Below are 14,576 nucleotides of genomic sequence, written 5' to 3' on the forward strand. Positions count from 1 at the left end.
ACTTAACACGAGAAAAACTGGATTTTTGACAGGCTAGAAACGACTTGATATACCATCTATGCCTTAGAGAATTAGCAGATAAATAGTTCTTTGGACAATAATTTTACCTGTACAAGTGGGTGCACGACTGTCATAAGTGCCATTTTGTAGACAAGACAGATTTGCTGCACCGGCAATGGCATAGCCAGGAACACAGGAGAACCGCACACTGCTGCCAAATAGAGCCTGTGAGTTGCCAATAATGAAGCCGTTGGCTGGAATAGAGTCGTTCAGTAATCGACATTGCACATCTGTGTGAACACATGATAATAGCAGCACCAACAAATTGAGCACACGAAGTTTTTTGGCTATTATCTGAAAAATGTGCCAGAATATCCGCAACAATTTCAGAAAACCATTTTTCACTAAAGGAAATCAGTATTTCCCCTGGCAGTTCTAGCTGAACAAAATCAGTCAGCATCATCCAGATTAACACTGATATAGATCAAGACGGTCGTGTATAGTAGTGCTTACTGTCACAGAATGTTCCATTCCCTGTAAATCCCAAACCACAGGTGCATATGAATGATCCAGCAGTGTTGCCGCATATAGCGTCAGGATGGCAGTCGTTTGACCCAGTTCCAGATCCACCGAACAGGACGTCTCCGCTGTCCCCACCACTACCACTACCACTGTCGCTGCTGCTGCTGATGCCACTGCCACTGCCAGTTTCACACTCATCCACATCTGTATGGTGTCAAAACAAAAAAGGGGCCACAATGCCCAGCTTAGCCCTATTTAAAACATGGCCGGTAACAACTGCCATGACAACAACTGCCATGACAACAACTGCCATGACAACAACTGCCATGACTTCATGCATAGCTTGAACCTGCTGTGATAATCAATACTGCTGAAAGAGCAACCTATCCACTAGGCATCCTCTATATGAACTCACCATCACACATGGGTGGCTCCACAGGTGATAGTTCACCTGTAGCAGTACACGTCTGCAACACCTGGTCCGTGGGTAGCTGATAACCCGCAGTGCAACGTACAGGCAACTCGTTCGGGAACGCAATGCTGTTGTTCAGAACCAGGCTTGAGTTGAAGTGCATTCGTTCATTAGATGCTGGTACAAGACACCGCACAGCTGTAGAACACAGATCGAAGGAGATTGAACTACACTGGACCTCATTGCTTATCCTAATAAAAATGATACAAAAGTACACCATTCACCATTACAAGTTGCAATCTCAGCTTGCATTTCAATGTGTACACTTAAACTCCTTGACTTAGTAGGATTCACTTTATCCAGATTGCTCTGGTGGCGGTCTCCCACCGACCATGCATTTGACCATACTGTGCAATGAAATTCGGGCGGAACAGAAATTAGACCAAGCATACATGTACTGTACTGTAGATTGACGGCCTCAGTTGCGGAGAGGCTCTCGTCCCGAGTTTGCCGAGTAAGGATCGTTCCAGTGGAAAAACAATTTGTTCTTTACTGGATAATATCTTTGCACAAGGTCGAAAACTAATCAATGCCATGTCTGGCTGTACCTCGTACCTCTACAGACAGGGCTTGTGCCATTGAACTGCCGACCTTCGCCACACGTTCGGACTGTACGATTACTGCCAATTACTGGCACATAGCCAGTCGCACATCTCACAATCAAACTGGAGTTGAAGAAGAATCGCGTGCCTTCCGTCTCGATCACTATGGTTTCATCAGTTGTTGGGCGCTCACAGAGGTACTCTGGTGTTATGAAGTAGAAACACAAAACACAAGAAGAATTGGGACACTACACATTTCGGACAAAACCCCTAATTCGCTATACTTGCGATGGATCCATTGATCTGTTCATGCATGGTAACGATTTTCACAGAGATGCACGAGAAATCAAATTAATTGTTGCCCAGGATTCGATGAAAAAATGTGAGGAAGAATAATGAAAAGTGAAGCAAATTCCATGATAGCGCGGTTGCGTTTTCTGCGCACCTTCACAGAACGTTCCATTTCCTGAAAATCCTTCATTGCAAACACAATGAAAGCCAGGAACATTGTTGGTGCATGTAGCGTTGGGATGACAAGGGCTGCCTTCCAGACATTCATCTATATCTACACACCACAATAATATAGGACAGTAAGGCAGGAATCAAACATGGACCAATGGATCATGGAATACTATCAAATGCACAGAATAAGAACATCAGTCTGCATGAAAGTCACATGTAAGAGATACTCGGGACCAGCACGTGGTCTGATAATTGATAACAAACTTCTTCAAGCTGCTCAGGTGACTGACACATATTATTCTCATGCATTTTTGATGCATTGAATGCTTAGACTATTTCAGAAACACAATAAACAGGCTAAAAGGTACTGAAGAATAGCAGACATGAGGGATGGTGGGGACATGTAAGAGGAATGCCATAAGTGGGTTCTTACCATTGCAATTTGGCACAGGTGGTGCTAATGTCTGTGATGCCTGACACACCGGGAAACTAGTCGATGTCAGACGGTAGCCCGGGCAACAGGTCACGTTCAATGTGCTTTCAAACGCGATCAGGATACTCTCAGAAGTGGATGTAGGGACGCCATCAGGACCAAGACCGGAGCCAGTTTGTGGGCATGAAGCCAGCCCAAATAGGGAATCACTAACATCCACCAACACCACATTATCAGGCAAATTGTTGACTTCACACAGCACTCCTAGAAGCACAGAAGGACAAAAGCTTTGGAGAAGATGGATCTCCGCATCTAACTCGTTTAAAGCTGTGAACACATCATTGCCATCGCGTTCATTTCACCTAAAAAACACTATATGCTATATCTCACACCTACTCTGAGCATCAGGCCTGCTATCGCCATATAGAACACATTGAAACATGCGCTGAAGTCACCAAAACATAGTGATAAAGTTGCGCGTTGGCACCTGTGATAAACACCAGAATGATCCCCCCAGTCAGTGCTGGTGACAAGGCAGCAAGGTGAAAAATTCCTACACAGCCTCCACTCACGTTCACACTGAAGTCCTGTTCCCGTGTACCCAGCGTTACAGGTGCACTGAAAGGATGGCGACAGGTTAGTACAGCTGGCGTCTGGATGACATGGCAATGTCTCGCATTCATTGATATCTGAAATAGCAAAACAGTCGAAGTCAGCGACATGTAGCTTTGGGCATCCCATGGGGCTCCTAACATGAGACCAATATAGCACTGTAACCTTCATGTGCACTGCATTTTGAAAGACAAGGGCGCGGGTAGCAAAACAATACCAGAGTTGAAACGATCGCACACGATCAAAGTGCATCGCCACTAAATTTCACACAATTGAAGACAGCACCTCTTTCATATCAAGCTGCGTGTGCTCAAATCCACCGTTTACTAGTTTATGCTCTAAGAACGCACGGTTGATTTTAGTCAAACATGGTACTACTAGTAACTCTGAGTTGCTTGTTTTCTGAACAAGTGCTGTGAGCAGGACAAATTCCTCACTTCTGCCAAACATGCTAAAAAACAGAAGAAACGGTAAAGTCACACTAGCTGACAGAGCAATCAAGCTGATTCTAATGCAACCATACCCATACTCCCTTGCTTGTGGCATCCAACAAATTCTCGGGACCATTTTTTGTCTTCAGCTCAAAGCACACATTGTGAAAAACTCAAATCAATGTATGCATGAGATCAGCAGTGATTTATGCAGTATCTCTGTAAATGTCTGTATATCAAAGTGCAGTGCAAGTCTAAGCAGTACCGTGTGAATATGATAAGATAAGTAACATTGAATTGGTGAAGTTGTCATCAGATGCATTACATTCATTTGTCATTGGTCGGTAGTTTGAATCCTAATGCCAATATCTGAAGCCCCGAGCTTAGCCTAGGGGAACTTCCACCGGGTTGACTGGCCTGACATCCGCACGATGCTCTGGAAAAGCGGGCCATGGACAGTCTCCCAGGCTGACACTGCATTGAACGGAGATTTCGAGTACTTCTCTGGAATGGCGTCGAGCTTTCCCGCCGAGCACTGGACGTTGTGCAAGAGCCATGCCAAGTCGGTGCTGCCCTCCATCAGCTCCAGTGTACTGTACAGCGTGTAGTCACACAGCCGCGACTGACCTTCTCCTTCGCTTGCTCCCTGAAGCAGCCACTTGGCGAGAAACAGGCTACTGGCAGCAACGTACGACGGCCTCCATCGTGCCGCAGTCGGGCAGAGTATCGCCAGCTCAGTAAAGTACTTTGCCACACAATGCTCGGCTGAGCTCGAGTCTGTTCCGTACGAGAACATTCTCAGGAACTGCAAGCTGAATGGCCGCATTATGCTCATGTCAAGAGCCGCCAGTTGGCTGCGTTCAAACTTGATGATGTCGTCGCTACTGCAGCCGTAGTCAGTGATGTAAGCAAAGTCAGCTACCTCGGGAGTCTGCACCTCCTCGTACTTCGAAGCTACAAGCATGGATGTGACTCCAGCCAGCTGCAGGTTTCGACCGGTCACGGGCATTTTGTCGAGGACGGCATCGAGCAACTGTACTGTTTTGAACAGTGTCTCCTGTAGTAGGCCGTAGCGATAATGAACCTTCACCAGCCAGTTGATGAGGAATGCTCTCATCATCATACTGACATCGGTGCGCTTCAGAAACTTTCTGCTCAGAACGTACTCGGGCTTGCTCTCTGCCGTTCGCATGTTGGTCAGGATCTGGTCATAGTACTCCAAACACATCTGCGGATTTTCTGGTACATACTTGACACTGTGAGCCCTAGTGACACTATCTCTGTCGTCGTTAGGAGGTGCACCTTTCCCCGCCTGATCATTGCGTTCGTCCTTTCGTTTTTCTCCACCAGCACAGAGTGGGTTCAAATCGGACGTGGCAGCCTCAGGTCCCTTGCCTTTGTCTCTTGCATCATGTCTTGTGCACCCTTGTGCAGCGTCGTCCTTGACTTCATCATCAGCAAGCAGGACACTGGAGCAGTCACTCATGTCGATATCGGAGAACATGTCCATCCAGTCTTGGTCAGTGTCTGCCTCCCAGGATGAATCCTGAAAGGTATCGTCGGACTTCATTTGCTGATCAGGAGACTCGACGTCGGATGGCATGTCTATCTCTGCACCCCTAGTGACACTATCTCTGTCGTCGTTAGGAGGTGCACCTTTCCCCGCCTGATCATTGCGTACGTCCTTTCGTTTTTCTCCACCAGCACAGAGCGGGTTCAAATCGGACGTGGCAGCCTCAGGTCCCTTGCCTTTGTCTCTTGCATCATGTCTTGTGCACCCTTGTGCAGCGTCGTCCTTGACTTCATCATCAGCAAGCAGGACACTGGAGCAGTCACTCATGTCGATATCGGAGAACATGTCCATCCAGTCTTGGTCAGTGTCTGCCTCCCAGGATGAATCCTGAAAGGTATCGTCGGACTTCATTTGCTGATCAGGAGACTCGACGTCGGATGGCATGTCTATCTCTACATCGCATGTACTACCGTCCACAATGGCTTCAGTCGTGAAGCTCATACAATTGCTAGATGTATCTGCTGCATTTTCTTCAACAGGGGACACTGAACAGCAGGCTCTAGGAGCTTCACTCGGTACAGCAGCCTCCGGTTTAGTGAGTATCGCAGAGCTTTCTCCAAGATCACCGTCAGGTGGCAGAAGATCGTGGAGAGAGGAAGGCATCACCTCACAAGAGGTACTGGGGTTGGCCTTGCTCACAGTCTTATCATTGTCGCCAGGCTTGTCAGGAGCGATGTCTTCAAAGCATGCCTTCACTGACTCTGGCACAACACGGGAGCCAGAAGGCTTGACTGGCTCGAGAAGCTTGGTCTTGGTGATGGTCTCGAAATTGGTGATGTCCTGCAGAGCCGGTCTGCCCTGGGCGCCGTGTCTACGTCCCTTGCCTGGCAATACTCGCGTAGCGTTTGTCCCAGTGGCTTTGCATGTCAGCACAGAAACCTGCCTAGCAGCAAACTGCTGAATGGAGGTCTGATCCATGGTGTCCTCTCCAGCTGGAATGGTTCAAATATCCCGTCTTGACTTAGCCACTGCTTGATCAAAGTGAGCAAGGGTAAGCACTAAGCTGTTGTAGAAATAGAAATGATCAACCGAAATGTGGCGGTGGGAAACTATCTATGTACAGGCAGTGCTAACGTTTTCGCTTGCACTGTTCGTCAGCTGCAGTTCCATAAGATAGTTGAAGGTGCCATAGTGTGAGGTACAGCGGTGACGACTGATCAGTAGTGACAGCATTGTCAATTTAGCACTATCACCATATAGATTTGAACTGATCTTTTTAGATGGAGGCAATCTAATAGTAGATTGCGCTAGATTGACTGAGAAAATCTTCCTGCACTGTAGGTTAACATAGCATGAACGGCATGTCATCCATAACTGGTGCAAGGAACGCCCTTCAGAGATGCAAACATAGGTACAGCTAGCACATGAGATGTGACAACAGCTGTTGAACCAGTGATCCTGTTCTAGTACATTTACAGTTATCACTTGACCAGTAAACTATCAGGTTTGTATTGTACAAAACTAACTGGGCTTGACTTCAGCAACAAACGCATTGTACCCAAGAAAGGTAACGAAAGCACACACAGTAAGGAACATTATACAGCTGATCTATGGACAATGATGCTTGCAGTGCATACAGATTTGAGTGAAATCCTGTAGAGGCCCTAAGGAAGAGACTGTACCTTCACATGTGAACCCGTTTCCAGTGTATCCACGAAAGCACTGGCAGGCAAACGATCCATCCGTGTTTGTGCAACATGCATCAGTATGGCATGGACCTTCTCCACTGCCACTTCCACTGCCACTTCCAATGCCACTGCCAATGCCACTGATGGTGCCACTGATGCCGCTAGCAGAAACGCCAGTAGAGCCACTACCTGATCCAAAGTCGGAACATTCAATTCTGCCACACTCATTCACATCTGCATTATAACACACGCATACATGCGTACACATGGGCATCAAGTTGATTAGCTTGACCCTCACGCAAAGGCCACCACTATGTGCAAATCCAAGTACCACATTGTGGCATTGGCAATGACGCCAGGTATTACACGTCAGTACATGCATACACACACACACACACACACACACACACACACACACACACACACACACACACGTGGTCCTGGTCCTGGTATACACCGCCATGTAGGTCACGTGTTTCTCGTTGAGCGAGACGGAGACGAGAGGAGACATGAGCGTTGGTGACGGGATAAGTCATTTCGCCTTTTGAAACGCATCTGGCAATTCTTACATTGCAATTGGAACTTGTCCCTTTCATCAGCAGTTGGGCGCCTCACACACACACACAACTACATTATACAAACAATCACACACGCACATAGGCTCGCACCCCCCCCCCCCCCCCCCCACACACACACAGACAATCACACACCCACTTTTGCACTAACCTTGACAGAAGGGAAATTCTGCAGACCAGTTCCCATCCGTCTGACACTGAATAAACTGGAGCCCGCTAACATCATACCCTTCTGCACATGTCAGACTCAGGTTTGCGAAGAGGGAAAAGTTGACCTGTGGCAAGCCCGCTGCTAGGAGCAGTGCGAAGTTACCATTCTCAACCCTAGGCGGTTCCTCACACTGGATCTCTGCAAGGCATGAGAAATACCAAATTGTGATGAAAGGTGTCAAAGATGGAAAGTGGGCACAGGGAAAAGTGGAGTATTATCAATAATTCCCCTTTGGGGGGGGGGGGGGGAGGCAGGGCGTGCAATCACTACAGAACCAGGTTCAGAACCAGCTTCATAGACACTAGTCATAACTCCATGGAAACAATTATAGTTGGGAAACTCTAGCAAGGTATAAATCAGGACAGATTGCATACTATCAGGCGCTAAGGGTGTGAGTTTTTTTGCGCTAGTAATTCTAGCTCTCGGACACACTTGTATGTTCACAGGAATGGGTTCCCTTGCACAGGAATGGGTTCCCTTGCACAGGAATGGGTGCCCTCGCACACGAATGGGTACCCTTGCACAGAAATGGGCGCCCTTGCCCATGAATGGGTGCCCTTGCACAGGAATGGGTGCCCTTGCACAGGAATAGGTGTCCTTGCACATGAATGCCCAGGGTGCCTTGCACATGCACAACCGGAACACTATGGTACAGCGTAGGTATAAGGTATCCAACTATAGTGCTGGCAACTGAAATCCGACCACTGGAGCAGTGCGCTCACATTGCAAAGACCCAGCAACGAATTGTCACACAACAAAATGGAGTCCGCTAGACTGGGTGCCGCACTTGAGGACGAAAATCAGGGGTCGGATTTCAGTTGCCACTACTGTAGCAAAATTCAACTACCTGTACACAAAGTGCCATTTCCAGTATAACCCAGAAGACAAGTGCAGTTGAATGAGCCTTGTGTGTTGCTACAGAGAGCACGGCTGTCACAGTTATGGGAGCCATTCACAACACACTCATCCACATCTGAGAGACAAATCAAAACGCAAAGGACAACCACAAATAAAGTAAAGCAGAGGCTTCGTAGATATGGCAAAGAACCTTTGAGACGGCAAAGCACATAAAGGGACTCAGTTGTAGGTGCCAACATAGCAACACCGATACAATCGTCTTGCAAATACAATTATAGGCCACTGGGCACATTCACAGCAGCCTGGAGCATTTAACCCTTTAGTTCTGGTATGTCGACTTCCACATATGCTGACAGTGCACACTGAGAATGATCACAAAGCCAGCCTCGTACATCGCAGATGCCTGATTTTGTTTACAGAGACACCTTAGCAGCAGGCCTATCGATAACTACAGGTAGTGCGGGTTGCATTTGAAAAAATCAAGTTTGGATCGACACGAATATGCACATCACGCACAGCATGATCAGGCAGGCACCAAAGGGTTAAGAACTGAGAGACATCATGCAAGCATGTAATGCAGAAAATGATGAACACTGGTGCGAACCTTGGCAGACTGGAAACTCTGCGGACCAGCTCTCATCGCTCTGGCATTGTATCGTCTGGGTGCCGTTCACCGCGTAGCCTTCATCGCACAGCAGAGTGAGATTCGACAGTAAGGAGTAGTTAACCGCCGGCAATCCTGGCGCAAGCCGCTGTACAAAGATTCCGTTGTCCTCCATGGGTGGCTCTTCACACAGGATCTCTGCAATGCAAAAGAAGAAAGTCGTACACCACCTTCACTTCTAGCATCACAGACTTCATCCACGGATGCAGATTATGTAAGGCTCGTGAAGAACCAGACACAAACACAGTAGAAAATGTCCCCAGCACATGTCTGTACTCAGACGGACATCTGATCCAGGTCCCTGTAAGTCGAATTCCTCTTCACATTGAGCATAAGCTACCGTATCTTCAGGAGTACAAACCGTACTGGATTAGAAGACGCACAGATATTGGTTGTCCCCAAATCCAGACATCTACCCTGTCTTTCACGGTTCATTCGACCTTCATAGTATAAGCCACGACGACTTTTTTCAAGTGAATTACGAGATATTTAGTGATTGCCTATTGCATCGATCCAAGTGGATCGATATTTGAATGGCTGGTAGTGAGAGTGTTAAGGCGCGCAGGCGCGTGCTCGGCGATGGGCACGGGGGGCACGTGCACCCCCCAAAAATTTTCAATCTGGGTAATTGCAATTGTAATGTATGCAAATATGCTCTAAAATTCAAGAAAGGTTGCAAACAAATTGCAGAAAATTGCCGGGCGGGGGCTCCCCTCGGCTCCCGTGCACCCCCCCTAGTTGGGGGGCCGAGCACGCCCCTGGTGCGGTATACACTCCGGAAAACAAGGTACATGACTGTTAGCCATGGAGAAAACTAGTTATACCCTGGATGGTGATTAATCAGCTGTACAGTGCCAATAGGTACCTACCTGTGCAGAAAGTGCCATTCCCAGTATAGCCCAGAAGACAAGTACAGTTGAATGAGCCTTGTGTGTTGGTACAGAGAGCACGGCTGTCACAGTTATGGGGACCAGTCACAACACACTCATCCACATCTGAGAGGGAAGGTGAAATAGCAAAGCACATAATCACAGTGTCGTTACTCGCCAAAGACTTTCCTTTAACAAACACATCGGTCACCTTAGAGGAAAGAAGACAAAAGACAACACCGCGGTGCACGTCATGATCAACATTCCACCGACTGAACCTGCCAATGCAATGTCAGAAAGTGCAATGGCGATGCACAATATGCTGTTCGTGTTCTTCTCTTGATTCTTATTGATTCAACCTCCACGTTTCACAATGATGACCTGTCTTTTGTTCGTAAAACATTGCAGAAGTTTGTATGGACAATGACCTTTGGTGGAAGGCAGCTCAATATTCTGGTACAAAAGTCTGGAAGAAAACTATAGAAAGATAGCCAAAGGGCAAACTGCAGCAGAGAGTTACCTTGACAGAACGGAAAGTCTGCAGTCCAGTTTTCATCTTCCTGGCATAGAATTGACACAGAGCCATTTACTGCATAGCCGTCAGCGCAGTCAATAGTTAGGTTTGAGTATAGAGAGTAATTCACCGCTGGTGCACCATCGACTGGTGTCAAGGTAAAAACACCATTGTCAACTTCCGGTGGCTCTTGGCATTGTAGTGCTACACACACGGGCACGCGCATGCACACACACACACACACACACACACGTACACACACGTACACACACATACACACACGTACACACAACAACAACAACAACAACAACAACAACAACAACAACAACAACAACAACAACAACAACAACAACAACAACAACAACAACAACAACAACAACAACAACAACAACAACAACAACAACAACAACAACAACAACAACAACAACAACAACAACAACAACAACAACAACAACAACAACAACAACAACAACAACAACAACAACAACAACAACAACAACAACAACAACAACAACAACAAAGATCCAAGTATCAGCATACACTAGGTATCCAGTCCTATGCTTTGTTGAAGTCAACTCAAATGCTTGATAGCTTGAGGAGCGAGCAAGAAAATGGGAAAGTCACACTAGTTAACATCCAAATATAGCCGCAGTTTCACAAGTGCTGTCAGCAGGTAGCCGGTGACAGGAGGTACCTGTGAATACATCGGGCAGCTTTGCCATGGTCTGTGGTGTTCAGTGCACATCTCTTACTGGTTAGTGTGCTACTGAAGCTGTAGTACTTACTACCAATACCAAACACCGAAAAGTCTTCATACATCTTTTAAAGCCTTCTTGGCAATAATAACCTCGGTGGAAAAATCAAACTGTGAGTCACAGCTAGGGAGAGAGACAGAGAAAGTAGATAACATAAAAGGAGACAGAGAAAGGGACAGAGTAGGACACAACACAGCACAAGTGCAGCCACCACTTACCAGTGCAGGCATATCCAGTGCCGGTATACCCGGGACAACACGTGCATGTGAAGTTCCCAATCGTATTGCTGCAGGCTGCATTGCGATCACACTGGAGCTCCAGAGCACCACCACTACCGCTTGCTATGTCTCCACTGCCCATGCTTCCACTGGCAATGTCTCCACTGGCAATGTCTCCACTGTTCATGCCTCTGCTGGCCACGCTTCCACTGCCACTCATACCATTGCCGCTCAACATGCTGCTTCCAACATTCTGACTCAGTCCACTCGCAGAGTACATCATGCTGCCACAAATTCGAAACATGAAACCACCACTTGCACTTCCACTACCGCTCCCACTGCCACTACCGCTCCCACTGCCACTGCTTCCGACATCGCTCTCTCCACATTCATTAACATCTGTGGAGGGCAAATGAAGAATACACTGCATTGACCAACTAAAGAACTGAAGAAAACCCTATCATCAAGCTTAGTCTCAAACTCGGTGATAACATGTCATCTTCAAATGTACCCATTCAACACTGTATGCGTACTGAACCAGTCCATCCGCTTCCCTGGATGTATAACACATGATTAGAACATATCTGTACCAAACAGATACAAGAAGTGCTCTACACCGTACTAGATAACACAATAGATCACACTCTATTGCATACAATGAAACCTGTTTAGCGACCGCTCAAGGGACCTTCAAAACCAGGTTTCTGATATCAGGTGGTCTCCTTATCCAGGGTCATTTGACTTGAAATAGCACCATCTGAGTCCTTGGTGCTGATTTCAGTGGTCTTCTAGGACAGGTGATTGCCTTATCCGAGTGCCGGTCACCTTGACGGGTTGTTCTGTGCTTGCACTCACCAAGACACTCTGGCTCAGCACCCGACCAGTTCCCACTGGCCAGACACTGCAGGTAGGGCAGACCGCTGAGACGATATCCAGCGCTGACGCACTCAAACTGTGCAACTGTCATGAAGCTGGTGTTCAGCGTGGACAGTCGACCGTTGGCCACTGCACTCAGAGTGCGACAGTTAACAACTGGAGATAGAACATAAGGCCACACACAGAAAAATATAGCTCTGTACAGAGACAAGTCATTTTCAGTATGTAAACTCCATAACAGCCATTACAGTCATAGCAGCAGCAGCAGCAGCAGCAGCAGCAGTTGAATCGAGTTGCGTTGAGTTCTATGTCCATTGTTGTTCTCACATTTTGCTGATTGTAACAACAGCTTTGTATTGAGCAGCAGCAGTCAGAGCAGGAGCAGCAGTCAGAGCAGCAGCAGCAGTCAGAGCAGGAGCAGTAAAACAGCAGCATCAACCTTTCAAACACAAAATGTACAGCGCATTTACAACTAAGCACTGTGCAAGAAATCCTGTTCAGAAAATTTGAAAAATGATCAGCTTCCAACAGCATTGACACTCTGCTTTCGCTTGTTGGCGTAACACAGGCAGCTTACTTTGACACTGTGGCTCAGAACCGTTCCATGTTCCATCAGCTTGACAGTAGAGCACAGAGTCCTGGCCATCGCCTATGAAGTACCCTGGGTCGCAGCTAAAGATTGCCGTGTTGTTGAACGTCGGAGATGTCAAGTTCAAACGACCGTTCTCAGGTGCTAGGAGGTCAGGCAGACATTGACGAGCTGAAAGAAATGATTTAGAGAGCATGGTTTAAAACATATGGATTGGGTGAAAATAGTGCTTTAACACTTTCTACATGGAAGAATGGATAAGCGGATCGACGGATTGATATATGAATGGATGGATTGAATTGCGGATGGATGTGGTGTCGGGTGGTCAGCTGGAGAGTCGGATGTTATGTTCTCATCTATACGACACTGCCCTCAGATCCAAAATATACTTGTATGACGATGGAAATTTGATCATATCAAACATAATGATATCGATAATTGTATGGCATGAAATACCATGAGAGCCCCAGTGGCCTAACAAATACGTGAGAAGGAAAATAATTGAACAACAAGATGAGCAAATATCATACCAACGATTAAAATCACTATACCCTCACCTTCACACAGAGTTCCATTGCCCACATATCCAGCATTACAACTACAGGAGAATGATCCCTGTGTGTTGCTACAGGTTGCATTCGCATCACAGTTATGACTGCCTCCAGCAATACACTCATCTATATCGGCACAGTTAAATCCATCTCCAGAGAAGCCAGTTTGACACGTGCAAAAGAAACTTCCGTCCGTGTTTGTACAGTTGGCAAACAGACTACATGGACCCACACCAGAGCCACTAGCACTGCCACTAGCACTGCCGCTCATCCCATCCATAAGGTTGTCATTGCCACTTGAAAATGAAAGACACTCATCAACGTCTGGAGGCAGAGGAAAATTATATTGAGAACAAACTGCTGAGTGATGGCAGAAGAACACACCTGGAAAAATGTCAGCAAATACATGCCTGTCCATACAATGTTCTCTCAGTTGCAAAGGATAGAGGACTCTACTGAAGACAGGCTGAGTGGGAACAAAGCAGCCTCATGGCAATTCATAGTATATTATACTGCACCTCTTTTTGGTCCGTTATCTGACCACTTCAAGACATATCAAGGAGTTTGGAATGAGATCGATTGCCAGGGAGTCTGGGGTATTGGGCAATGTTAGACATCCATAAAAGAACAGGGTAAATCAATACACCTGATAATTATACCTCACCTTCACACAGAGTTCCATTGCCCATGTAGCCAGCATCACAACTACAGGAGAATGATCCCTGTGTGTTGCTACAGGTTGCATTCGCATCACAGTTATGACTGCCTCCAGCAATACACTCATCTATATCTGAAAGCAGAGTTGGAGCATACAAGTCAGCAGTATGTTGAAGGTGAAAATTATGAGTTTGTTTGTTGATGGAGGGTAGTGGAGAGTGAAGAAATACATTCCTTGCAAAGAGAACGGGATTGTGGTGTTCTTCTCACTGACACATTGAAGGCACTGAAGAAAGAACTGGTCAGAGTTCAGCAACCTGTTTGGGTTTGGCTTACCTGCACAGTCAAAACCATTCCCTGAGTATCCGGTCTGACAGGTGCAAAAGAAACCTCCATCCGTGTTTGAACAATTAGCAAACTGGTCACATTGCCGTAGACCAGAGCCACTAGCACTGCCAATGCCATCACCACTACCACTTGACAGACCACTGTCGCTTGCACTAGCACCGGAGAATAGGAGACATTCATCAATATCTGCAAGAAAGGATCATAACCAATTGCTTT

The 14,576-nt window shown here is 46.8% G+C and overlaps 2 protein-coding genes across 2 annotated transcripts in view; both read right to left on the bottom strand.

Annotated features, from left to right (window-relative positions):
- LOC135823534 (uncharacterized) overlaps positions 1–14,576 on the bottom strand; it is a 99,510-nt gene that overhangs the window by 17,225 nt on the left and 67,709 nt on the right. The window contains exons 78-96 of the mRNA XM_065336378.1: positions 14,349–14,546; positions 14,020–14,145; positions 13,362–13,679; positions 12,793–12,975; positions 12,195–12,371; positions 11,340–11,738; positions 10,373–10,570; positions 9,853–9,978; positions 8,924–9,121; positions 8,309–8,434; positions 7,402–7,599; positions 6,670–6,909; positions 3,004–3,120; positions 2,432–2,695; positions 1,982–2,101; positions 1,550–1,738; positions 938–1,132; positions 514–726; positions 108–290 (exon numbers count right to left, since the gene is read on the bottom strand). Coding sequence (XP_065192450.1) covers positions 108–290; positions 514–726; positions 938–1,132; positions 1,550–1,738; positions 1,982–2,101; positions 2,432–2,695; positions 3,004–3,120; positions 6,670–6,909; positions 7,402–7,599; positions 8,309–8,434; positions 8,924–9,121; positions 9,853–9,978; positions 10,373–10,570; positions 11,340–11,738; positions 12,195–12,371; positions 12,793–12,975; positions 13,362–13,679; positions 14,020–14,145; positions 14,349–14,546 — 3,768 coding nt within the window. The remainder of the gene's footprint in view (positions 1–107; positions 291–513; positions 727–937; positions 1,133–1,549; positions 1,739–1,981; positions 2,102–2,431; positions 2,696–3,003; positions 3,121–6,669; positions 6,910–7,401; positions 7,600–8,308; positions 8,435–8,923; positions 9,122–9,852; positions 9,979–10,372; positions 10,571–11,339; positions 11,739–12,194; positions 12,372–12,792; positions 12,976–13,361; positions 13,680–14,019; positions 14,146–14,348; positions 14,547–14,576) is intronic.
- Positions 3,205–6,071, bottom strand: LOC135823265 (uncharacterized). The gene has a single exon (XM_065336117.1). It carries the CDS (start codon positions 5,963–5,965, stop codon positions 3,863–3,865), a length of 2,103 nt encoding a protein of 700 aa, XP_065192189.1. The 5' UTR covers positions 5,966–6,071; the 3' UTR covers positions 3,205–3,862.

Source organism: Sycon ciliatum, chromosome 8 (genome assembly GCF_964019385.1).
Source record: "Sycon ciliatum chromosome 8, ocSycCili1.1, whole genome shotgun sequence".
In the NCBI taxonomy this organism is placed as follows: domain Eukaryota; kingdom Metazoa; phylum Porifera; class Calcarea; order Leucosolenida; family Sycettidae; genus Sycon; species Sycon ciliatum.